Source organism: Hyperolius riggenbachi, chromosome 2 (assembly GCF_040937935.1).
Source record: "Hyperolius riggenbachi isolate aHypRig1 chromosome 2, aHypRig1.pri, whole genome shotgun sequence".
NCBI classification, from domain to species: domain Eukaryota; kingdom Metazoa; phylum Chordata; class Amphibia; order Anura; family Hyperoliidae; genus Hyperolius; species Hyperolius riggenbachi.
Genome location: NC_090647.1, coordinates 429718362 through 429742867, shown reverse-complemented (window position 1 = coordinate 429742867; position 24506 = coordinate 429718362). Strand labels below are relative to the sequence as shown.

The 24506-nt window shown below is 42.3% G+C and overlaps 1 protein-coding gene across 8 annotated transcripts in view; it reads right to left on the bottom strand.

The window, feature by feature from the left end:
- The window catches only part of LOC137544537 (arylsulfatase D-like), a 110449-nt gene that overhangs the window by 68364 nt on the left and 17579 nt on the right, over positions 1 to 24506 (bottom strand). For 4 of the 8 annotated variants that reach the window (XM_068265628.1, XM_068265623.1, XM_068265630.1 and 1 more), the window contains exons 4-7: positions 20788 to 20922; positions 4373 to 4494; positions 2501 to 2623; positions 859 to 1282 (exon numbers count right to left, since the gene is read on the bottom strand). In XM_068265628.1, coding sequence (XP_068121729.1) covers positions 859 to 1282; positions 2501 to 2623; positions 4373 to 4494; positions 20788 to 20922 — 804 coding nt within the window. Of the gene's footprint in view, positions 1 to 858; positions 1283 to 2500; positions 2624 to 4372; positions 4495 to 12988; positions 13016 to 20787; positions 20923 to 22493; positions 22503 to 24506 lie in introns of those variants that run through there. The other 4 variants (XM_068265625.1, XM_068265627.1, XM_068265626.1 and 1 more) reach the window with 4 other exon arrangements.

Sequence of the window (24506 nt, the reverse complement as noted above, 5' to 3'; positions counted from 1 at the left end):
CCACCAAGCCTTACACTCTGGAATACTTAATAGAGTGCTATTCAGTAGAGACAATACAACATTAGATCTACTTTGAACATTTTTAAACATACATTAAAAACATGGGATATCTAAACAAGTTATTTATTTTAAGAGCAGAAGGATAGGTACAATTGTTAATCTCATTAGTTTATTTTCACCTCAGGTTCCCTTTTAAGGCATCTGCTTTGCATGTGCGGAGTAATCCATTTGCAGGTTCTATTAAAGCGGAAAAAAACCCAGCATGTCATCTTTGCTCTAAAAAATTATTTACAGCATATCATATACAACCAGCATTTTTTTTTTACTAGACCAGCATTCAAAGGGTCACACGGGGCTGGAAAGTTCAGTGCAGAGAAATGTGGATGCATCCAAAGTGTAGATAATGTTATCTTGTGTTTACTTCATTGTATCAATTGAGGAATGTGACACATTTTCTGACTGTGGAGAAGCTGCTGGACACAGACAGAGACTCAAAGCATTTCTGCCTTGATGAATGAAACCAGTTATGGATAAAATGCAAAGTCAGCTCACAAAGCAAAAAACTGCATATTTGGGAACGTATAATTTCTAAATGAATAATAATACTTACAAATGCAAATATGATAACCATATGGCATATAAAAAGTAGGAAAACATGTTTTTATTGAATATTATGTCAGGGTTTTTTATCGCTTTAAATGTTTTCTGCTAATTTTAAAGTAAAGTTGATCTCTCTATTAATATAATTGAATTCCAAATGAAGTCTAAAGTTACTAAAGGATTCTTATATAAATATTATATAAGAAATAATTTGACAGGCCTTGGCACTGCCCATAGTCGGAGATAATTTACACTTACCTCTCTATGAACTGCCGTGACTCCCGTACTATACGAGCAGGTTGTCTCTGTACATTCATTGGTTGCTCTAGGATTTCATAGTTCTTCATAAGTATGCAGCTCCAGTAGTGCATAAAACCATATTTTAAGTACCAAGTTATAAAAAACAAGAAGCCAAACAGTGCACAACAGAAAATCATCTTCCAGCTGATGGGGAGTAAATTGGTATACTTTCCAATGACCATTGTAATCACAGCCCAGCAAATAAGCTGAGAAAGAAAAGCTAGCTGGGCCCTAAATGGTACATCAATTTCCAGTTGGCCTCCAGGTTGACATTCATTAAACAAGGCAAGAGGAAATCCATAGAAATAATGAAATCCGTGGCTCAATGGATGGTGACAGGAGTCATTCAGAATGTCACAGTTCGCACCCAAGTGCCATTTTCCTAAAAAAACAAATACAGACATTTATTACCAACAATAAACCCCCATTCATAGGCACACACCATAAATTGTTTAGTATTTGGACGATCCTAATTGCTTTATCTTGTAAACATCGGGGAACAGTCTGCTGGAGCTGTAAGTCTCACAAGATTAAGGCTGTTTTTACACTTGTCCGGTACGGTGATCCCATGGCATGGCAGCCACCATGGGTTCACCGCTCGAATCAGTATTTTAGATGACCTGCGGCACGGTGCGTCAACAAGGTCATATGCATAGGTCCGCCCTCATTCAGTGTTGTACTTCCTGTTAAACAGGAAGTATGTGAACGGGATTCCCATTAGCCCGCACATGCGTGCCTAGTAGCACTGTTGTTTTCAATTACTGCGTTGACTTAGACTTGCATCTGTGTGGTAGGCATGGATCATGGAATTTATGCAAAATGTCCATCAACTCACTCAGCATTGGAATCTCAGAACACACATATTTGTGCTGTTGCTCACGCTATACAATTGGCTGAACTACTATGCCTGCCTCCACATGAAACAACAAGACAGGAGTTACTGGAGACAGACCATGGGCATGAGTAAATTATTCAGCTATATTTATAACAGCACTAACAGTTACAGCAATTTTGCAAAGACAGTCACCAGTTACAGAGTACTGAGCTCAACAATTGTTTCATGCTATTGGCTAATCCTCATTGCTTGTGGCTGAATGGAGTAATGGTTAAGGGCTCTGCCTCTGACACAGGAGACCAGGGTTCGAATCTCGGCTCTGCCTGTTCAGTAAGCCAGCACCTATTCAGTAGGAGACTTTGGGCCAGTCTCCCTAACACTGCTACTGCCTATAGAGCGCGTCCTAGTGGCTGCAGCTCTGGCGCTTTGAGTCCGCCAGGAGAAAAGCGCGATATAAGTGTTCTGTGTTTGTTTGTTTGTTTGTTTGTTTGTTTGTTTGTTAATCCTCATGGACCAGCACAGGCTCCATAGCAGGGAGCAAAGCACAAAGCTGTTTTAAGCAAAACCACTCCTCTAGCCCCTCCCATTCCATTAGTACCATCCAATCTGTTCACATTCTTTTACCACTATACAGTACAGTATTTCAGATAAGTTTTTACTGTAAGGCCATGAATAATTCAAACAATTGGGTAAAATTCAGTGCAACACTAAAACTCAGATTAAAAAATATACAGGATATAATTAGGTGAAAAGTGGGTACTGTACCAATAATGCCAGTAGAATAGCCTTCTTTCTGTAATATTTTGGCAAATGTCGTCTCATTAGGAGGAAGTCCGCCAGACACACCGAGCCATTTTAAAACACGACCTCCTCCGAACACACCCATGCCTAGATAAATGTATTATTATTTCATTAAATAATTTTACTAATTAAATAATGACAGATGCATAGAAACAGAGAACATAAACTGAATGTCTGCCTTTCAAATACCAAAGTAAATATTCTTGACAAAAAAGAAACAACTAGACTATTCTAATGCTCTCTACTTCGGCCTTCCAAAATAGGACTTGTATCCGCCTACAGCTAATACACAATACTGCTGCAAGACTGTTGACCAACCAACTGCCATCACTGCCACATAACACAAGTCCTGCACTCCCTTCACTGGCTACCCATAAAATGGAGGATCCTATTCAATATCGGCCTACTGACATTTAAATCACTACATAATCTGGACCCTGTATACATGAAAGATATGTTGCAGCTGCATAGCAATCCCTGCAATCTCAGATCCACAGGTTCTAATAATCTAGTCATACCCAGAATACACATGGAACATTTTGGTACCAGAGCCTTCTGTCATGCTGCTCCTACCTTACAGAACTCCTTACCACAGCAGACCAGGACAGCTCCATCTCTGGATGAGTTTAAATCCAGACTGAAATACCACCTGTTCAGTTTGGCATTTGCAGAAGTATAATTTTTGTTTTGTTAATACTTCATCCTACTACCAATTCTGAATCTGAGAGAGCCTAATGCTTTGAGTCCTATGGGAGAAAAGCGCTATAGAAATGTTACTAGCATTTGCCATCTTGGTTCCCTCTGACGGAAGCCAATACTGATGTAATTTCTTCCCTTACTCTTTTTTTTCCCTCCTACAATCTCTATCATAGCTACTTGCTTTGTAAACACATGAGAGCATAGCAGCATATATCATATTTCAGCTCACACTGAACTGCACTCAGCCAATCAGTGAGGAGCAGGAATGTGGGAGGGGAGATGACAAGCTTCCCTCCCTTTCTCACTCTCTTCATCGATGGTGAGAATAGAGCCAGACTGACTGTGAGATAAGATTTATTACAGCAGAAAAAATTCAGAATAGATTGGAGAGCTTGCACTGCATGGTGAGGTTTCAGGCTGCACAATGAACACAGAGCAGTGGGTAAATGGAATTTTGTGGCCAATAGTCCCTCTTTAAGGGATCTGGTCTTTCAGGGTGCGTATGGCCTTTTCAGAACATGTTCTGAACAACATCCGTTGGGGATAGAATATATTTGACACACAGAAGCACTTTCTTGTGATATGAAAATGCCTGACACCTCATGTACCTTATTTGTGCAACTACTGATATACAGCATACAGCCATTGTTCAAAGGTCACACAGGAAAGTTACTGAACAGCTGTATATGAATTATTCAAAATGTGCAGCCATTCAGTATATTAAAAAAGTTCTCCACTCAAGAACTTATTGCCGAGTACTGTACTTATTTAGAAATAAAGTCAGATTTAGATTTTAACTTCTCCCTGGCTGACGTGGAAATCTGGGGTGCTCCACAATAATGATAGTCAATGAGATGCAAAATAATTCTGACTTGTACACATTTTTTCTTTACATGCTGCTTGAAAAGGGGGCCCAAAAAATTGACAGAAAGTGCATTTGATCAGCCTAATTCCAAGCTATGTACCATTTGTATTAAACGTGCATGCAAATCAGAACTGTTTGCATCTCATTGATCTTTATTCTACAGATGCAATCATGGAAAAGTAAAAAATGTATGTTATGTGTTTTAGTAAGGGAAATTAGATTTACTGTCCAGTTTGTAAATATCAGAGATGCAATTTCTATAAATAACTCACCAGACCTGAATGCGTACCTCCCTGTCATGAAGGCAGCTCTGCTTGGCGTACATAGGGGTGCAGCGGCAATATGTTGTGTTAATTTGACTCCTTCTTTGGCCAGTTTATCAATATAAGGTGTTCTAAAATAATAATAATCATAAAAAATAACATGCATTTATCTAAAAGAAACAAGCTTTTTTTGTGTGTCATCAAGGCTCATACCCACTAAACAATTTTTGCAGGCGATTTTGCGTAACAAACTTTTTTCATGATATTGCGCAACATTGTTTAAAGTGAACCTCCGGACTACTCTACTCAGTAGAACTGAAAAGGCTAGGTGTTTCTTTAAAGGGACTCCGAGCAGTGCAGAAACTATGGAAAGATGCATATCATTTTAAAGCTCTCTTTCTCCTCTTTCCAATGATATACAGACCGCCGCCCTACGCCTTTTAGTTTTCGCTATTTTCGCGATTGAAATTGCAGCGACCACGATTTCAATCGCAAAAATAAAGAAAACTAAAAGGCGTAGAGCGACGATTTAGGTGTCGCCAGAAAGAGGAGAAAGAGAGCTTTAAAATGATATCCATCTTTCCATAGTTACTTGTATTACACAGGACGACACTTTCCCCAGTGTCAGCAGCTCCATTCAGCAGAAAAAGTCGCCCTGTGTAATACAATGTAACTATGGAAAGATGGATATCATTGTAAAGCTCTCTTTCTCCTCTTTCTGGCGACACCTAAATCGTTGCCCTACGCCTTTTAGTTTTCTTTATTTTCGCGATTGAAATCGCGGCCACTGCAATTTCAATCGCAAAAATAGCGAAAACTAAAAGGCGTAGGGCAGCGGTTTATATATTATTGGAAAGAGGAGAAAGAGAGCTTTAAAATGATATGCATCTTTCCATAGTTTCTGCACTGCTCGGAGTCCCTTTAACAGTTTCACAGCATCAGAACTTTAAGTTTTTCTTACCAAAGCATAATTTTTAGCTGCATTTTTGCCTAAGCTCCACCCATCAAAGAAAAAAAGCCCTGGCTTTTTTTCCCTGATGCTGTGCAAAGCATAATAGGGTTTCCTATGTTGTTATTCATGTTCCCTAGCAACTGGGAGAGGTGCTCAAGACACAGAACAGTTGGAACTGTATCTCATGCTCCCTGTTACCTCCTTTCAACCAAAAAGATGGCTGCCATCATGAAATCAAACATTTGCCTGTTCTTTTAAAACAGGGTGGGTAAGAGATTAAATTACCTATCTATTTTAATTAACATAACTAATGTAACTTAATGACAGTATGTTTGTTTAGGCTGGAGTTCCTCTTTAACCCCATTCATTTTTGTATGTAGCTTTACAAAGCCACTTCTTCATCTTTAGTCTGGAGGTATGAAATATCTAGATCAACAACAGTCTAGCTACTGTAACTAACAGTCAGTATGCAGATGTACATTGTAAAAAACTGCATGTTTAAAATTGTGAATTGTCTTCCAGGTAAGGATGATAGATCACCATTTAGGTGTTATTAAAGGACCACTATTGCAAAATGTGTAAAATATAAAATACACACGTATAAGCCGCGCATGTATCCCAGAGAGAAATGCACTATAAATTACTGTTTTCCTATATTACTTTGACTTACAATACACAGTAAAAGTGTGACAGATCTGACAGATTTTGGTCTAATCCCTCTCCTCACAGGGGGTTCTTAGGAATTCCTGTACTTTCAAAAGAACTTAATTGGATGGCAGTGGCATACTAAAAACTAAGAGATTAGTGTGCGTGGGAGGAGAAAGGCTTTCCAGCACCATTTTTTTTTTTGCTTTTGAAAAGTATAAAGAAAATATTGAAAGTCCACTGTGAGGAAATGGGATAGTCCAAAATAAAGATGTAAGGTTTGTTAAAGATTTTCTTGGGTTTCTTCAAAGGACAGTGTTACGGCTGCTCTTAGCAGCAGACTGATAGACCACAATGTGCAGCAAAAACTGAAATGTAAACCAATGAATGTGAAATAACAAACAGTTTATTGTATATTAGTGCAATTATGTACAATAAGCAAATGGTAAATCCCACAGAGCAACTCACATAAGACACAGACATCCTAACTAACTATCTAACTATACAATAATATACAGAAATATATTTACAGACCAGGCGGAACAGCAGACAAGGGCAAGGCAAATCAGAGTCAGAGTAAAGGAAGGAACATAACCAGGAGATCAGATCAGAACAGAGCTTCTCAGATCAGGGAGCACAGAACACCGCGATCAAGACAGCCAAGCTGAACTGAGGTTCTGGCAAGGTTCTGAGGTAGGTGGAGTCCTTAAATACAAATCCTGGCAACTGATGTCACGATGAACAAATGTCCAAGACTGATTGCATGAGAGCCACCTGCTGGTGAATGTTGAAAAGTGCTGCTGTCCAGATGCAGAGAGCCACCAGCAGGTAAACCAGGAAATTGCAGGCAAGAAACTTGTCACACACATGCTGCACAGTGCCACCTGCTGGTGAAGATAGATATTAGCACAGTGCACAAACCTAGTGCCACCAGCAGGTGTAACCACACAGAGCCGGATTCCTAACAGACAGCTATCGCAAAAAATCTAGACAATTAAAATCTGACAGAACCGACAGGTTTTGGTCTAGTCCATTTCTTCATGGGGGATTCTCAGGGTTTTCATTTGTTTTCAACAGCATTTCCTGAACAGCAGTTGCAAAGTCTAACTGACAAAATAGTGTGCATGTAGGGAGTCTGGCTGGTATCGTACTATTTTGGCAGTGAAACTGCTGTTCAGGAAATGCTGTTGAAAACAAAGAAAATACAGAAAATCCCCTATGAGGAGATGGACTAGTCAAAATTCTGTTGGTTCTGTCAGATTTTCAATGCCTACTTTTTCACGATAGCGGTCCTTTAACACCTTAGGGACTGTCTCCATGTTTCAGTTATTCTGTGCATCAGGTTTTCTACATGATTTGTCTGACAGTTTTGCATTGCTGTAAATTGTTTTCCTGCATGACAAAAATGCATTCTAGTGTGAACTAGACCATTGATTAACATTGGTTGCAGTTTAAACTGACAAGTGGAAAAATAGATAAATAAATAATTCAGTTCTTGAGGGATTTCTCATTCAGTAGTTTTTTGCATTAATTCTTAAGATTCTCCAATACTCTCTATTCAACCCAAGTTTCTGGTCCAGGCAATGTGCTTTTCTTTCCTTATACACTGTTGACATATGGTTGGTGTTATGATCCAATTGGTCAACTGAAGGTGAGCAGTTGTTGATGATTTCTTATATTATTTTTATGTTGGCACATATTGGTGTACAGTGAGTTGATTGTTGTGGTGTGGGATTAACCCCCCTTTCTTTCAGATGTAGGTAGGTATTGTTATGTATATGTGTATCTGTTATCTACACATATACAATTTATTTACTATCCATTCTACTACCTCATCTCTTGGCTTATACCATATCTCTTAAGTGGTTGTCTGTGAGTAACAACCACTTGCTATGAATGACTATCTGTGAGTAATAGTCATTTCTTGGGCTAATCTTCTTAACATGGATCATTTTCATCACTTTTGTGTGAACTTATCACAGTTTGCTGTTTGGGTGGGACTCCTGGACTCACTGACCATCTAGGGTACCTACACGGGGGAGTTCTCATGTTTTGTCCCTATGCACCTTTTGGATTCTTAATGTAAATAATAACAATAAAAATCCCTCTAACTGACACCATTTTTGGTTGCTATCTTTGTTCTAGGAGTTATATTAAAGACTGTAAATTTTCCTGGTGACATTCAGGATCCATCACATCGCCCTCTGAACGAAGATCTTATCTATCGCAATAAATTGTTCATCATAGGGTTGTATAATCTCTGTTCTGTATGTTATGTTTAGCTTCTATTGGATCCATATGCTTTATTTCCCATGTATTACTGTGATGGTCCTCTAGATGTCTCCACCTCCTAGTGTTTCTTTCTAAAACATTGGGCCTTTACCCTGTATAGCCGTTTCTAGTAAAGAGATATTTATTTATTTATTGTATTTATAAAGCGCCAACGTATTACACAGTGCTGGACATTAGTTTAGGTTACAGACAATATTTAGGGGTGACATACAGCAATATGACAATACAGGAATACAAGAAATACCAGATTATGCAGCACAGTATGAGTACAAGGTAATGCTTAGTCAGTCACTGGATGGGAGCATGGAGATTAAGCAAGTTAGGTTCACTCAGATGCAGGGCCCGAGCTACCATAGGAAAAAATGGGCAATTGCCCCAGGGCCCCAGAGCCTATAGGGGCCCCAAACGTGTCCCTCCCCCATTTTCACTGTTGCTCCACAGGGACTCTGCAGAGTCTTTGGCAGAGTAGCGTCTCATCTGTGCTGGCGGGCAAGTGAGACACTACACTGATATGGACACTGCAGAAGTCCTAGGGAGCACAGTTAAGTTGGGAGGTGATTGGGGGAGGGTCAGCAGCCAGCTCAGAGGCCCAGGAGGGAAATTTGGCTGCAACAAAGGGCCCCTAACGGCGCTTTTTGGTCGGGGGGTTTCTGTTGGGGGGCCCCAGGCTAATTTTGCCCTAGGGCCCAATTGTTACTTGAAACGGCCCTGCTCAGATGCATAGCATGGGTTCACAGTAATGGAGGTGCATGATCAGGTAGGACACAAAAGGAGGAGGACCCTGCCCAATGGCTTACAATCTAGAGGGAGAGGTAAGGACACGAAAGGTAGGGGACCAGAGTTCAGCTGTGGGTTTAGAGCAATTGTGAGGGGTAGTAGGCCAGAGTGAAAAGGTGAGTTTTGAGGGCTTTTTTGAAGATGTTGAAGGAGGGGGCTGCCCTAATGGGTGGAGGTAGGGAGTTCCATAGTGTTGGAGCAGCTCTTGAGAAATACTGGAGGCGTGCATGGGACTGGGTGATGCGGGGGGCGGTTAGGCAAAGTTCATTGGAAGAGCAGAGTGAGCGGCTAGGTGTGTACCTCTGAGTTAGATCGGAAATGTAGGTTGGACAGGTTTTGTGGACAGATTTGTAGGTCTTGAATCTGATTCTGGACTGGAATAGGAAGCCAGTGGAGGGATTCAAGGAGGGCATCCGCCGTGGTGGAGCGATGGGAGCAGTGGATAATTCTTGCTGCCGCATTCATGATGGACTGCAGTGGAGCTGTTCGGATCATAGGGAGACCAGACAGCAGGGCATTGCAGTAGTCAAGGCGGGAAATTATGAGGGCATGGATGAGGAGTTTGGTGGTGGCAGAGGTCAAGAAAGGTCAAATCTTACAGATGTTATTAAGGTGGAAGTTGCAGGACTTTGTGAGGTTTTGGATGTGGGGAGTGAAGGAGAGTACGGAGTCCAGGGTGACACCCAGACAGCGGTCTTGAGAGGTAGGGCGAATGGTAGTGTGGTTAACAGTGACATGCATCTGGGAGGTTCATGGATGGCTGGGGTGGGAAAATCATAAATTCTGTTTTGTCTAGATTTCGTTTCAGGAACCTAGCGGACATCCAGGAGGAGATGGCTGATAGGCAGGAGGAGACCTTGTCCATGGTAGTGGTGGATATGTCAGGGGTGTGGAGGTAGACCTGGGTATCATCTGCATACAGATGATAGTTAAAACCCATGGAGGAGATAACCTTGCCAATGGAGGATGTGTATAGGGTGAACAGTAGGGGGCCAAGGAACGAACCTTGGGGGGACTCCCACCGAGAGGTGGTTGGGGGTGGACGAGGACCCATTGAAGGCGGTCGTGAAGGAGTGGTTGGAGAGGTAGGATGAAAGCCAGGACAGGGCGAGGTTGTGAATGCCCATGGACTGGAGGGACTGGAGAAGTAGGGGATGATCAACTGTGTCAAAAGTTGCTGAAAGGTCAAGGAGGAGGAGAATGGAGTATTTACCTTTAGCTTTAGCTAAGGCAAGGTCATTGACCACTTTGGTGAGAGCAGTTTCGGTTGAGTGGGCAGGCCGAAATCCAGATTGCAGTGGGTCTAGCAGTGAGTTGGCATTGAGGTACTGGGTCAGGCATTTGTGAACCAGACGCTCAAGGAGTTTTGAGGAAAAGGGGAGGAGGGAGATAGGACGGTAGTTGGAGGGTAGCGAGGGGCCGAGGGAGGGTTTCTTGAGCAGGGGTAGTAAAATGGCCTGCTTGAAGTCTGAGGGGAAGGTGTCTGTGGATAGGGAGAGGTTGAACAGGGTAGTGAGGATTGGGGCCAATTCCGTGAAGTGAGGCTGGAGTTAAATCAGAAGGGATGGGGTCAAGGGGGGAAATAGTGGTATGGGAAGTCTGCAGTAGGTGGTTGACTTTCTCGGTGGTAGTAGGAGTGAAGGATGTGAGGGGAGGATAGGGTGGAGAAGGAGCTGCTTGGGAGGGGGTGGGAGGTGAAGATTGGAGATTGGATATTTCCTGGCGGATGGAGACAATTTTATTGGTGAAGTGGGTGGCTAAATCTGTGGCAGAGAGGGAGGAAATGGAGGGTGGAATTAAGCAGGGAGTTGAAAGTGGCAAAAAGACGCCGGGGGTTGGAAGCTTGTGCTCCGATGAGCTTGGTAAAGTATTCCGGCTTCGCATGAGCAAGGGCAGTGTGGAACTGCAGCAGGTTGGTCTTGTACTGTAGGAAATCCTGGTTATGTCTAGTTTTCCTCTGGAGGTTGCGAGTATGGGTAGTGCGCCAGGGCTGGGGGTTAGGGGGTCGGTTGCAGCGAAATATTGGTGGAGCAGCTTTCTCTAGGGCTGGTGAGAGAGTTTGGCGATACTGAGCTGCAGCAAGATTAGGACAGGTTAGGGTGGGGAGAGTGGAGGAGAGGGCATGGAGGGGGTCAGCAAGGACGCTAGGGTTGAGCTTGCGTAGGTCTCGCTGCCATCGACCAGGTGGGTGGATGGGTAGTTTGGAGGTTCCTTCCGTGAGGAGGTTGAAGGTGAGAAGGTGATGATCTGAGGGTGGAAAGGGTGTGATGTCAAGGTCTGCAATGGTGGTGGATTTAGTGAGTATAAGGTCGAGAGTGTGACCTGCAGTGTGAGTGGGGGTGTTAGTGTGTTGTACTAGTCTAAGTGAGTTGGCAATGGTGAGTAGCCGGGTCACAGCGGAGTTCAGGGCTTCATCGATGGGAATATTGAAATCCCCAAGGATGATGGTGGGGAGGTCAGAGGAGAGGATGTGAGGGAGCCAGGAGGCAAGGTCATCGAGAAATTGTGGGGTGGCACCTGGAGGGCATTATAAGACCGCAACAATGGCAGGGAGGGGGTGGTAGAGGCGGATGGTGTGGGCCTCAAATGATGTGAATTGTAGGGAGGCAGGTGGGGTGAGGACACGAAAGGTGCAGGATGGGGAGAGGAGCAGACCCACCCCTCCCCCGGTTCTGTTGTCTGGTCTGGGGGTGTGACTGAGGTGAAACCCTCCGTAGGAGAGGGCAGCCTCTGCGGCAGAGTCAGAGATGGTGAGCCATGTCTCAGTGAGTGCGAGGAAGTTTATTGTGGACTGGTCTGTCATTCCAGAGACCGCAGGGTAGGGGGAGCATGTGTTTGTGGGTGGGATGGATGGAAATAAGGTTGGAGCGAGGATGGATGTTGAGGTTATTTGTGGGCAGAGGGCTGTAAAGTGTGTGAAGCAGGTCAGCAGGGGATGCTTGTCTGACAGCAGGCTGTGGCCCAGGATTGGGTGATATAACACCAGCTGCAAGTAAGTGTAGGAGGGAGAGAGTAAGCAGATGTGAATGGGATTTAAATGTTTGTGAGGTTTTTGAGCTGCTAGGGAAAGAGAGAAATTTCAGGAGAGCTAACAGTTCATGAGAAGCTGAGTAAGGTGAGGAAAGCAGAGCAGGTGAAATGAATATGGAGTGTGGTACACTGGGAGGATGCATATTGCAATGCAACTTGTAGATGTTTGCAGACAGGCAGAACATAAGAAAAAGTGCAGTAAACATGGTAATGGTTTCTGATTATGATCAGGAAATTTAAAACCACTAAACAGTTTATATGAGTATGCAGTTGGTGCAAGCAAACCTGTGTAAATAAAGAAGCAGAGTCTACTTGGCTGTGCAACATACGTCCAGCAGTGGCATTTTGAGCAATAGCATTGGAGGCAGTTGTGAATGCAGAGTAGTAGTTTCCAGCAGTGTCCTGTGGCTGTTGAATCCTGTTTGAATTCCTGGGTGAATTCTTGGTAAATTCGTGGTAAGTTGTAAAGCACTTTGTAATAATTGGCACTTAGGAATAAAATGGCAGGAGTGACCTAGGCCACGTATGACCAAGCTCCAGCGCTTAAATAGGTATGGTAGCTGCCATGGTTGAATTGCAAGTGATTCTCAATTAGAAATTGGTAAAAACTGTTCAGCTGAGGATGGGTGTGGCTACCAAGAGCAGCCCTGCTCTAAATAATTGCTGCTCACTGGGCTGGAACACAAGGATCCACAAGTATAATATGGGAATTTACAAACACTCCTGAACTACTTAAATTTATATTAAACTATCTTAGTAGCAATGTATGCAGCAAGCGTACCAATAAACGTGCAGATAATGATTGCATTCACAGATTGTAAGGCAGACTTTTGCAAGAGGAAGCACTAAGCGTACCAATAAATGTGCAGATAATGATTGCAGTCACAGATTGTAAGGCAGACTTTTGCAAGAGGAAGCAGCAAGCGTACCAATAAACGTGCAGATAATGATTGCAGTCACAGAGTGTAAGGCAGACTTTTGCAAGAGGAAGCAGCAAGCGTACCTGATGAGGAAGATGAAAATAAAGCAGGTTAGATGATGGAAGAAGCAGCAGCTTGTAGATATAGAAGAACGACCATTCTTGGTAAATTCGTGGTAAGTTGTAAAGCACTTTGTTATAATTGGCACTTAGAAATAAAATGGCACGAATGACCTAGGCCACGAGTGACCAAGCTCCAGTGCTTAAATAGGTATGGTAGCTGCCATGGTTGAATTGCAAGTGATTCTCAGTTAGAAATTGGGAAACACAGTTCAGCTGAGGATGGGTGTGGCTACCAAGAGCAGCCCTGCTATAAATAATTGCTGCTCACTGGGCTGGAACACAAGGATCCACAAGTATAATATAGGAATTTACAAACACTCCTGAACTACTTAAATTTATATTAAACTATCTTAGTAGCAATGTATGCAGCAAGCGTACCAAAAACGTGCAGATAATGATTGCAGTCACAGATTGTAAGGCAGACTTTTGCAAGAGGAAGCAGCAAGCGTACCAATAAACGTGCAGATAATGATTGCAGTCACAGATTGTAAGGCAGACTGTTGCAAGAGGAAGAAGCAAGCGTACCTGATGAGGAAGATGAAAATAAAGCAGATTAGATGATGGAAGAAGCGGCAGCTTGTAGATATAACAATACAACCATTCTTGGTAAATTCGTGGAAAGCTGTAAAGCACTTTGTGATAATTGGCACTTAGGAATAGAAATGGCACGAGTGACCTAGGCCACGAGTGACCAAGCTCTAGCGCTTAAATACGTACGGTAGCTGCCATGGTTGAATTGCAAGAATATATATATATATATATATATATATATATATATATATATATATTCTTTTGTTACTATATGTATGTTTACAACACTGTTTTATCTATATTAGTTAGTACACCTTGTAAAATCCCTTTGATTATTCTTTGGGTATGGTTCTCTAATCTCTATCTTTTAAAGCTTTGTTTATTCTTTTCCGCTGTCCCCCCCCCTGCTGCGCATGCACCCCCCCTGCTATTAGAGGCCACTCGTATTCAGGACCACGCAGGATCGCCATGGCAATCCTACGTCTCCGGCGTTATGACGCGGCCGCGTCACGTCCAAAGGGCGTTCCCTTCTACCCGGCAGGATGGGCGGCGGGGTTTTAAAAGTGGTTGTATGCCATAGCAATTTGCCTCCTCCAGAAGCGGGTTGGACCCGCGAGATGCATTAAGGCACGCAGCGGCGGCAGTCTTGATCCCCAGCCTCTTCTTTGTAAGTTCCTTGCCCTTTATCTTATCACGATTGTCTAACTTGCACGGTCTTTTCTCTTTTACTTATTTATTCATTGCAGAGCTATGTATATTTTCTCTGCTCTTCTTATTTGTTCACAACCCTGGTTACTCTCCTTATATAGGCACTGCATCATCTCACTATAACTTTTCAAATCAGTGTGCCTATTACAGTCTTGTACTGTCATATTGAGTGACACTTGTTTCATTCATTTTTTGGATTTTGTGACTTACATATACTTTTTGTGATTGTGATTTAATACCCAATACTATTATGATATTGCATGGAAGGGGTTTTTGAGGTTTGTATTAAGTATCATTTTTTGGATCATGTAATTATAATTATTGCGCTGCTATCACCGCTGGTGATTTTAAATGTTTTTATGTGATTACTATTCCCAATAAAATTTGTTATACTTTGAGATATAATTTTGACTGGTCTGATGCTGTTTATATTGGGTACCAATTAGCACATTCCGTCTTTAATTAACTAATTTTGCTACGAATTTATTCTGGATAGTGCTTGTCCATTTTTTGAATGTTTCACGAGGGAAAAAAACACAAACACATTGGCCAGATTGTACTGTATGCAAAAAGTTAAGAGTTAAAGAGATAATTCATTTGAACAAAACCGTGAAATGTTCTGTCAAGGTGTAATTGCTATATTGAACATAATCAACCTACCCTACCTGTCTCAGTTCTAAATTTGTTTTAGTCTCCTCAGTAATGCTGCTGTTTGGTAGGTGTGATGCAGGCTGTATTTCTGTATATACTTGGAATTCAATCAATACTGACACAGACCGGAAGGCTATGGCCCCTTTAAGACCAGAGCTGTCCTTTCCCTATTTTGTTATGTTATTGCTGTCATCGGCTCGCAGCAATCACGAGGTCAGGAGCAAATATAATTGGCTTCTGCCTGAGATACAGAAGCTGTGCTGTCAGCAATACAGCAGAGCAAGCGGGTTCAGCAACGCGGACAGTGGCACAAACAGCAAGAGTGACAAGACCACACGGTGAGGATGGTTGAAATCTATGCCCTGGCAAGAATAAGCAGCAATAAACAAGGTGTAGATTTCATCATCAAGGTCCCAAAGTGGTTTAGCTATTCCTGCAATGTTCACAGGAGAACTGAAGGGATTGTCCTTTTCTCTGTAATTGTAGAGTCCTCGTATGTGTGACAGTGCATGTCTGGACTGGATGGATGCATGAGCAGAAGTTAGGTTACACCATAGAAATTAATATTGCCAGTTCTTTATAAAGGACATTTGAGGACTCTAAGGAACCTGCTACCTGGATATGCTTATTTTCCTGAAATGAACACCTCCAAAGTGCTTCTGGCCATTACAATTGGTTCTTTGGACATAGAATGGAGGAGTTTGTGATACAATGGTGAAGTTGGTGAAGGAACATTTCTATTTGAAGAAACTCTTTTTATACATGGAATACAGTTTTCTTTTAAACTGTCTTGAATACACAGGAATTTGTTATCTCATCTTGCAGGTCGGTGACTCCATCTGTGACCCCCAGACAGGAAGTCTCTGGGCTGTTATGCCCTTTTCACAAACTTTTTTAAACTGGTTAAAATTTCAAGAACTGCAACACTTTCTAAGAAACGTGTGAAGAAGAATGTCAAATGTGGTTAATTTAGCGTTACAGTGTAACTTTTAATAAACTAATGAGTAACTTTTTATGAACTATGAACAGATAATTCAGACTAAGAGACTGAAATGCTCTCCTACTAAAAAACAATGCTTAGTGTGATTTTCCTTCTTAAAACAGAAGCTACTTGCGATAATTCAGCTTTAAGTGAACATATGTGGTTACCCACAATGCACCGCTACTGAACATGCAAATAATGTCTCTATGCCCCTGAAGCTTGAGGTGACCCAAAACCACTAGGAAAAGTATGGGGGGGGGGGGGGGGGGCTTTTCCCCTAAACTTTCCTAGTGGTTTTGGGTCACCCTGAGCTGCTTGGTTACTGTGTTGTACTGGTACAAGCCCTAGCCCATAGAGCCATATCAATCCCTGCTATGTACTGAGGAGGACCAACTACATGTGGGGTTGATGTGGCTGTGTAAAATTTAAAGCTGTAGTCTAGCTATATACTAGCGGTTCTGGATGTTAGCCTGGCTTCAGGGGCATAGATAATTTGCATATTCAGCAGCAGTGCATTGTGGGTAACCACAGATGTTCACTTAAAGCTGAATTATCGTAAGTACCTTCTGTTTCAAGAAGGCAAATCACAATAAGCATAATTTTTGAATAAGCCTTGCGTGCATATGAGAATTAGAACAAGGATTGGAGTGCAATTTTATTTTCAGTGCAATAATTCTACTGGCCACCAGATGGCTCTACAATACAGCAAATGAAAATTACTGAGCAGTGGAAATCACTGGGCACAAGAAAAAAGAAAAGATCGTAATTAGCATATGTGTATGAGGATTTTGAAAGGGCACTTAAAACCCCCACCATCTGTTAAACAGGTATAGAACTGATTAAAAATAGATTTATAAATGTCTTTAAAACTATATATGATAAATGGAACAAAAACAGGTCTTTAATTGTTTAGTTTGTAAAACTATAATTACAAGCAGTCATGCAGACTAAAGGGGGACTCCATGAGTCCACAAAAATGTGGGAAATTGACGCTTGGTAGGGAGAGTGTTGCGACTAATGGGCAAGCCAACTTATGCAAATATCAAAATATAGCATATACCCCGAATGAGTCTCGCACATATGCACATCAGATATAGGTCCTGTGTAAGCCTGGATTTTGTATTAAACCTGGATTGCATTCGCTTCCGCTAAACTTGTATAATAAGATGTCAGAGAACTGGCTGATTACTCTATCTCTGATAGGGTCACTAATAATACAAGCTGTCAAAGAAAGATAAGTACACTTTTTAACCCTCCAATTATTTGCAAAACTATTTCTGACACTTTTTAATGCATAGTGTGTGGATACAATTAGTGGCGTAGCTACGGCGCTATGGGGCCTCAGTGAGAGTTTTACATGGTGCCCCAAGCATGCTATTGATACGACGCCCCATAACCTACCAAGGACAGCTGCAGTGTTAGAGAGGTGCTATCAGAGTAAGGAAATGGCTTCTTAAAGAAAACCTGAACTGAAAATTAAAAGACAAAATTAGCATACACAAGTCATACTTATCTTCCATGTAGTCTACTCCTCAGTGTCTTTCTCCTGTCCTGCGTCCTGTTTGTTCACTGTGATCAAGGGAATTTTCCGTCCTCCATTTTGAAAATGGACATTACCCATAACAGTTTTCTGGTCAGCACACAGTTAAACTGTAACATCACCCACTTCAGCCATAGGGAAACATGGACATTACCTGGTACATCAGTTTTCCTCTCAACTATAACTGACAGCAACTGATATTTTACTGACAGCAATTGATATATTTTAGATCTTACAAAATATTGCCAGAACTGGAAGGGATTATTGTCAGAAGAAAATGGTGAGCTTCTGAGAGGAACTGATGGCAAGGTAACTCTGTGATGTTCATTTGAAGTTACCTCATGTGTTTATTTTCAATATTTTTACTCAGGACAGGTTCTCTTTAAGGATAACCACTATTCACTGCACACATAGAGGTGTTCATTATCAGCATAGCACCAATGCAAAGCTAATAAGATGGATGAAGAAGGGCTCCTAGTGGGCCCCTCTGGTTCAAGGGCCCCGATGCGGTTGCAACCTCTGCATCCCCTATTGCTACGCCTCTGGATATATTCATAATTAAAATTTTGTGCAACGGATAAAAACATTGTTGCGTTAATTTTTTATGACCTGGCTGACTTTGTTTGCAATGCAGAATGGGTAGATTGAACAGCAGTCTATAAGCTGTTCAGACTCCTCTCCTATTCGATCATCAACCACAGGCTGATTTGGATTTCAGCACCCTCTACAGAGGCCGGGGCCTTGAGCGGAGGGAGGCTGGGGGTGGATCAGCTCATTTCCTGCTGAGCTGGCAGAGCTGCGACTCTTTTATGGTTACCTTCCTATGCATGCACCATTTTTTTCCTCTTACAGGTCTGCTCTGCTCTTCACCCCTCCCCTTGGTATCCTGATAGTAGGGAGTAACTTAGAGTAGAGAAGAGCAGACTTGTGTTACTGGAGGAAGAAGGAAATAGTGCATGCACGGAAAGATAATATTAAAGAGCTGCAAGCTCTGCCCAGGGGGGAGAGAGAACACCATTGGTTGCCAATGTGGCCGGGTTGCCAATGTGCTGTAAAATTGCTGATATTTGTTAAACTGCCTTTCAGGAAGATGGCGCCTTAATTGGCAGCCACTGCCACAGGATTCTGGTTTTTCTTGTTTTACTTCCCTTTTCCTTACCAATTCACCTTGTTTTCCTTCCTGAAGGTGTGCAGTGTGGTCCAGTGTAGCCCTGGACGCTGGTGCATGTCATGGGGGGTTCGGACCTGAAGTTTTTTTCCGCCTTGCTGTTGTCTGTGCAGGTGCAGGCCTCGTGGAGTCCACCTCTGCTACCCCGGATGTCGGGGATCCACTGAGGTAGGAAGACACTGTGATGATCGTGACATCTTTGGCCTCACTGGATGCCAATTCAATCTGTCCTACTGCAGCAGGGACACCTTTGGTTTAGCCCCTCCATGATGCCAGCCACTAATCCAGGAGTAAGGGCCGCTGCGGCTAGACCCTTCTGTGACAGCCAGATTATCTTAACCAGCCCTGCCAAATGCTGCCCAGAAGTCGGGACCCATCACAGAATTAAGTACTACTGCACGTTTTGAACTGGAACACCTTGGCCAGCATTGTTAGATGCCAGCAAATGAAATCCTCAACAGCGTCAGTCATCACCACAGGTTTCTTTCATGAAGAACTGGGCCATCACTGCTGAACCTTTGCCTCTCTCCCCCCCCCCCCCCTCCCTTCCTTCGATGTCTCCGTAGGGATAACATAATTGATAAGTGCGGCTGGTGCCGCCACATAGTATGGCACCCTCAGCTCTTGGCTGTGGGACATCCACCCCACCCCACTGTCATTATCCAACACCCCCACACCTTTTTCAGAACCTGTATGAGCCAAATCCCATTCCTGGTATAATTCTTTCGTACTTGGCAAAATAAATTACTTAGATTGTGATATTTATATATGCTCAGTGCGCTTATAGACAGTTATGCTGCAGTTCATCATTTTCAGCTAGTGCTGCATGGACTCTGCTCAGCGTCTGCTTAGCCGGAATGTTAGGTATGTGATGCTAAGTGCACTGAAGTATGATCTGGCTGCCTGGTTTTGGTCTGCAAATGAACTTTTAAAGATGAACTATACTTGTAACATAACTATGGCTGACATAATAGATGCACTAATAGTATAATTTACTGCTTCCACTTGCTTTCTCTCTCTGCTCACCAACTCTCTGTATTGCTTTCCCTCCCACCATTTCTCTGCCCACTTGTTCTGTCTTGCTTTCTCTGTCTGTTATATCGCTCTATGTTGTTATCTGAACCTACCCACAGGAGTTAGCCTGGGAGAAGCTGCGAGGGGAATCTGTGCACAAAGAGGAATTTCTCTGGAACATACATACCTTCCGTGCGTTCCAGCGCAGATGCTTCTCTCTCTAGTGTCTGATGCTACTTCCTGTTGCAAAACGGTCCTGCCAGGCCCCTATTGTTACGCCCATGATTGTGTGTGTGTGTGTGTATATATATATATATATATATATATATATATATATATATACATATACAATCATGGGCGTAACAATAGGGGCCTGCCAGGGCTGTTTTGCAACAGGAAGTAGCATCAGACACTAGAGAGAGAAGCATCTGCGCTGGAACGCACGGAAGGTATGTTTGTCTGCCGCTGCCCGCCACTGCACACATATAGTTATTGAAGCGCAGAGGGGAGCGCAGAGGGAAGAGCCTGAGGCGAGGGAGGGGTGGGACCATCCCCACTCCCCGCCGAGTGTGGTCATAGCTTTCCCCTCATGCTGTGACTCCTCCAGCACCCCAAAACGGCCCTGAGTGGGCCCGGGGGGGGGGGGCGCTCAAAATTTCTGCAGGGGGGCCCGGTGGGTCTTAGTTACGCCCCTGTACACAATACGTGGACTAGCAATAGTGGGTGCAGAGGTAGCGACCACATCGGAGCTCTTGGGCTAGAGGGGCCCCAAGGGGCCCACCCCTCAAACACAGTATTAGCTCTTTAATAGTCCTGTGCTGATAATATTCACGTCTATAGCTGATTTGAACAGTAGTGATCATTAACACACAGTTTCCCATCCCCTTTTTGCACCTCTGACACTGTGGTTGTCCTTGATTGGTTTTGGTGTGTTGTATTAATTGTTCTTCTTAGCTTCTTAGCTATGCCACTGTACACAATTGTAATATATCTGGCATAATTTCCTTTACCAACAATGACAAATTTTGGGAAGGAGAACTAGGGTTTTAATCAATTTATTTTGAGCTGAAAATGTTAGATCCGTAGTCTTACCTTATTGTGTCATTGCCATAACAACCAATGTCGCCAATACCGAGATCATCAGCCAATATCAGCACAAAGTTGGGTTTGGAATACATTGCCTCTACAAGTATGCATGTGGAGGAATGCATCACTACCAGGAAAATACTGAAATATAAACTTACATTACTGGAGAATTATCATCTAGTTACAGTATATATAGGGCGGCACAGCCTGTCACAGATGAATAAATGACATAGGATCAGAATAACCCTATAGTGCAGCCTTTCTCAACCTTTGTACCCTGGAGGAACCCAGCAAATAACTTTTGGATCTCAAGGAACCCCTGCAAACATTTTTTTGATCTCGAGGAACCCCTGCATTTATTTAGCAGGAGGTATGGTCTTTAAAAGTAGATGAGGCTGTTTATTTTAATACCCCCTATTACACTGCCACTCATCATACTGTCTCCTTATCCTAGTGCTTTTTATTAATGTACTCATTATTATCCTGACCCCCAATTTAGTGATAATTTTTACAGTACCCCCTATTGAGAGCTGTAATAACAGCACAGGAGAATTGGGCGCAACCGGCGCCACCATAGACCGTAATAGGAATTACATATTAGTGAGTAACTTCGGTGCTGTCAGAAGACTGAGCTGAAGTTACTTTTAAAACACTGTAATTCAGCCTCCAGCAACAGCTGGAAGCCGAATTGCATCATTCCTCACTATGCACGTGGACCTGGAGGGGGAATAGTATTTAACACCGCCGGGAACTTGTGCAGCAGCAGGATAAGCCATATACCGGCTGTATCCTGTACCCAAGTCTCCCGGCGGCATAACCACAAGAATGCCCCCTATGATAATGTGCTCTATCATACTTCCCCTACGATGGGGGAAAATGGCAAGGAACCCCTGCAGAGTACTCAAGGAACCCTGGGGTTCCAGGGAACTCTGGTTGAGAAAGCCTGCTATAGTGGATCCATGCATTTGAAGCCACCTGAGTGTGTTTATAAGTGCCATACCTCGCACAGCAATAGTTATGGATTGTCTAATACAGCAAATGTTGGGCAGCTATTGCAAGGGAGTTGTGTTTAGTGTATCCCTAAGCATACAGATGTATACATTTAGAACAAAAACAATATTTGTATTATCATGGAACGACACCAATTTGAGACAACTCAGAGGGGAAGTAGCCTTAACGCCATCCAGGAGTTTGCCTGCAGCAGGGTGAACTGTCTTTCAGCTTCACCCTGCGCCGAAATTTAGCTGCCGCCATTTTAAATGAGCACGGTTTAGGAGCATCATACTGAGACCTTGCACAGGTCACCATGTAGCGTACATGAAAAAGGGGTGCAAGGAAATTTGCATGCCCAATTTCAGCTAGTTAAATATCAGCAAAATTTACTGATATTATATGTTTCTAAAGAGTAAATTATCGTAGCAAAATATCTGAAATTAATACTGATATTTTGCTACAACTTAACCTAACACTACTCTCTCTCACACAGAACCCTTCCTTACTGATGCAGAACCTTAACCATCCCCCCCACACACACTCCTAACACTTAAAAATACCCCCCCACACCTAACCTTAACCATCTCCCCACAACTAAACTTAAACGCCCCCATGCCTAACTTTAACCATCCCCCCATGCCTAACACTTAAAAATACCCCCCCACACCTAACATTAAAGGGATCCTGAGCAATAACTTACATTCAAAAATTTCACTTACCTAGGTCTTCCTCCAGCCCACCGTAGGCCGCGAGGTCCCCCGGCGTCCCCCTGGCTTCTCTTCATGTCCCGCCGGCAGCTCCCGTTACAGGCGACACCCGGGACGGGTGTCGGGCCGACTCTTCCTGGATCCTGACACTCGTCATCAGGCCGGTCATTACGCGTCATCACGGCGGTCAGCATGACAGGCCTGTGCATGCGCGGTTTTCTAACTCTAAACCAGGGAGAAATCCACCAGACACTGACATAGTGATTTAGAATAAGTGAAAATTATTAGACCCAGAAATAAATTGGGTCAATTAAAAAAAATGAATTCAACCAAAGAAAAATACTTCAATACAGTCTCAATTCTCTTGTTTTGTTTCTTCAATAGGGAAATCTGGAACTCCTCAGAAAGCTAATTCAACACATTACTTTTTCACAGGTAAGTACAGAGCTGAGATTACTACAATAACAATTCCAATTTATATATGTCACATATAAATTTTAGTACACTAAAATCATGAAAAATTCAAAAACAGGCAGAAATCCTTTTTTTTTTTTTTGTGTGTTTCATGTAAAGCTACCAGAGTGGTAGCTACATGAAACACCACTAGAGGGCGCATGTGTCCCTCTAGTGCGATCGTCGCCGGCATCAATAGCAAACGGGAACGCGTATATAACGCGCTCCCCTGTTTGGCTTCTCCTGCCGACATGGCGACGATCGGAATGACGTCATGGACGTCAGCCGACGTCAGACGCCTCCGATCCAGCCCATAGCGCTGCCTGGTACTCATTGGTCCGGGCAGCGCAGGACTCTGGCGGGGGGGAGGGGCCCTCTTCCGCCACTGCGTGCTCGGGCTTACCGCCAGGAAGGTTAAATACCCGTCAATAATGTACAGTAAGAAAACCAGGAATTTAAGCCCAAGCCTAAAGTTTATTTTGTTTCTCTCTTACATTCTTTTACTGAATTACCCAGGGTCTATTCCCTCTTTACACTAAGAAAAATTGTTGGAATTGGTATTAAATAATGATTAGAATAGTACTATTCAAGAATGAATTCTAAATTAAATAATTATCACTAAGTTTACCAATGAATTCCTATTTGATAATAATGCAACGGGTTACCTGAATTGTTCAACCAAAGTAATAAATAAATGGAGAATTAACTGTAATAAATTAATTGGTGAAATGAATAGATAAATAAATAAATTAATGAAATAAATAAATTAAATAAATAAATAATTTAATAAATTAGTGAAATAAATAGATAAATTAATAAGTTAGTGAAATAAATAGTTAGTGAATTAATAGGTTAAATAAATAATTAAGTAAATAAATAAACTAGTGAACTAATATATATAACTTGATAAATGATTAAAAAAATCAATAATCAATAAATATCAGCGTAAACAAGTCTCTCTCTTTCTAAAATAAAAATGTATGTCGATTTCTTCTCTGACTGGGAACTACTTCCAGACACCACTTAGTGAAGAGAGAAAGAAACAAAAAAAAAAAAATAGAGGACAGAAGAAAAAAATAAATAAAAAAATAGTCTTCCAGTAAAAAAAACAACAACACAGATGCCTTCTAGGTTAACGCTAATCTTTTCTAATCCTTGCAGATTAATCCGGTGGCACCTTACAGTCTTTTGACAGGTAATTAAAACAAATTTGCAATTATACTAATAATGCCTTTTAAAATTAATTTCTCCTGCTTCTTCTTTCCAAAACCAAGGTAAGTAATATTCCAAGATAGACTGTTCACTTAAACAGGGTTTACCACTTTAAATAGTAATGAACTCCAATGCAGATATATATATATTTATACTGTTATAGCCAGGAAGTATTATACTGACACAAAAACAGGGACACAGCTGGAGAATCCCTTTTCTTTTTAGAAATGACCCAGGATTTACAGGATATGCTCTGGGTTAAACAGTTCTTCAGAGCATTAATATGGGGACAATAAGCTTAGAAACAGGAAACCTGAGGGAAATCATTCTATTGAACTGACACTGGAACTTATAGAGAAT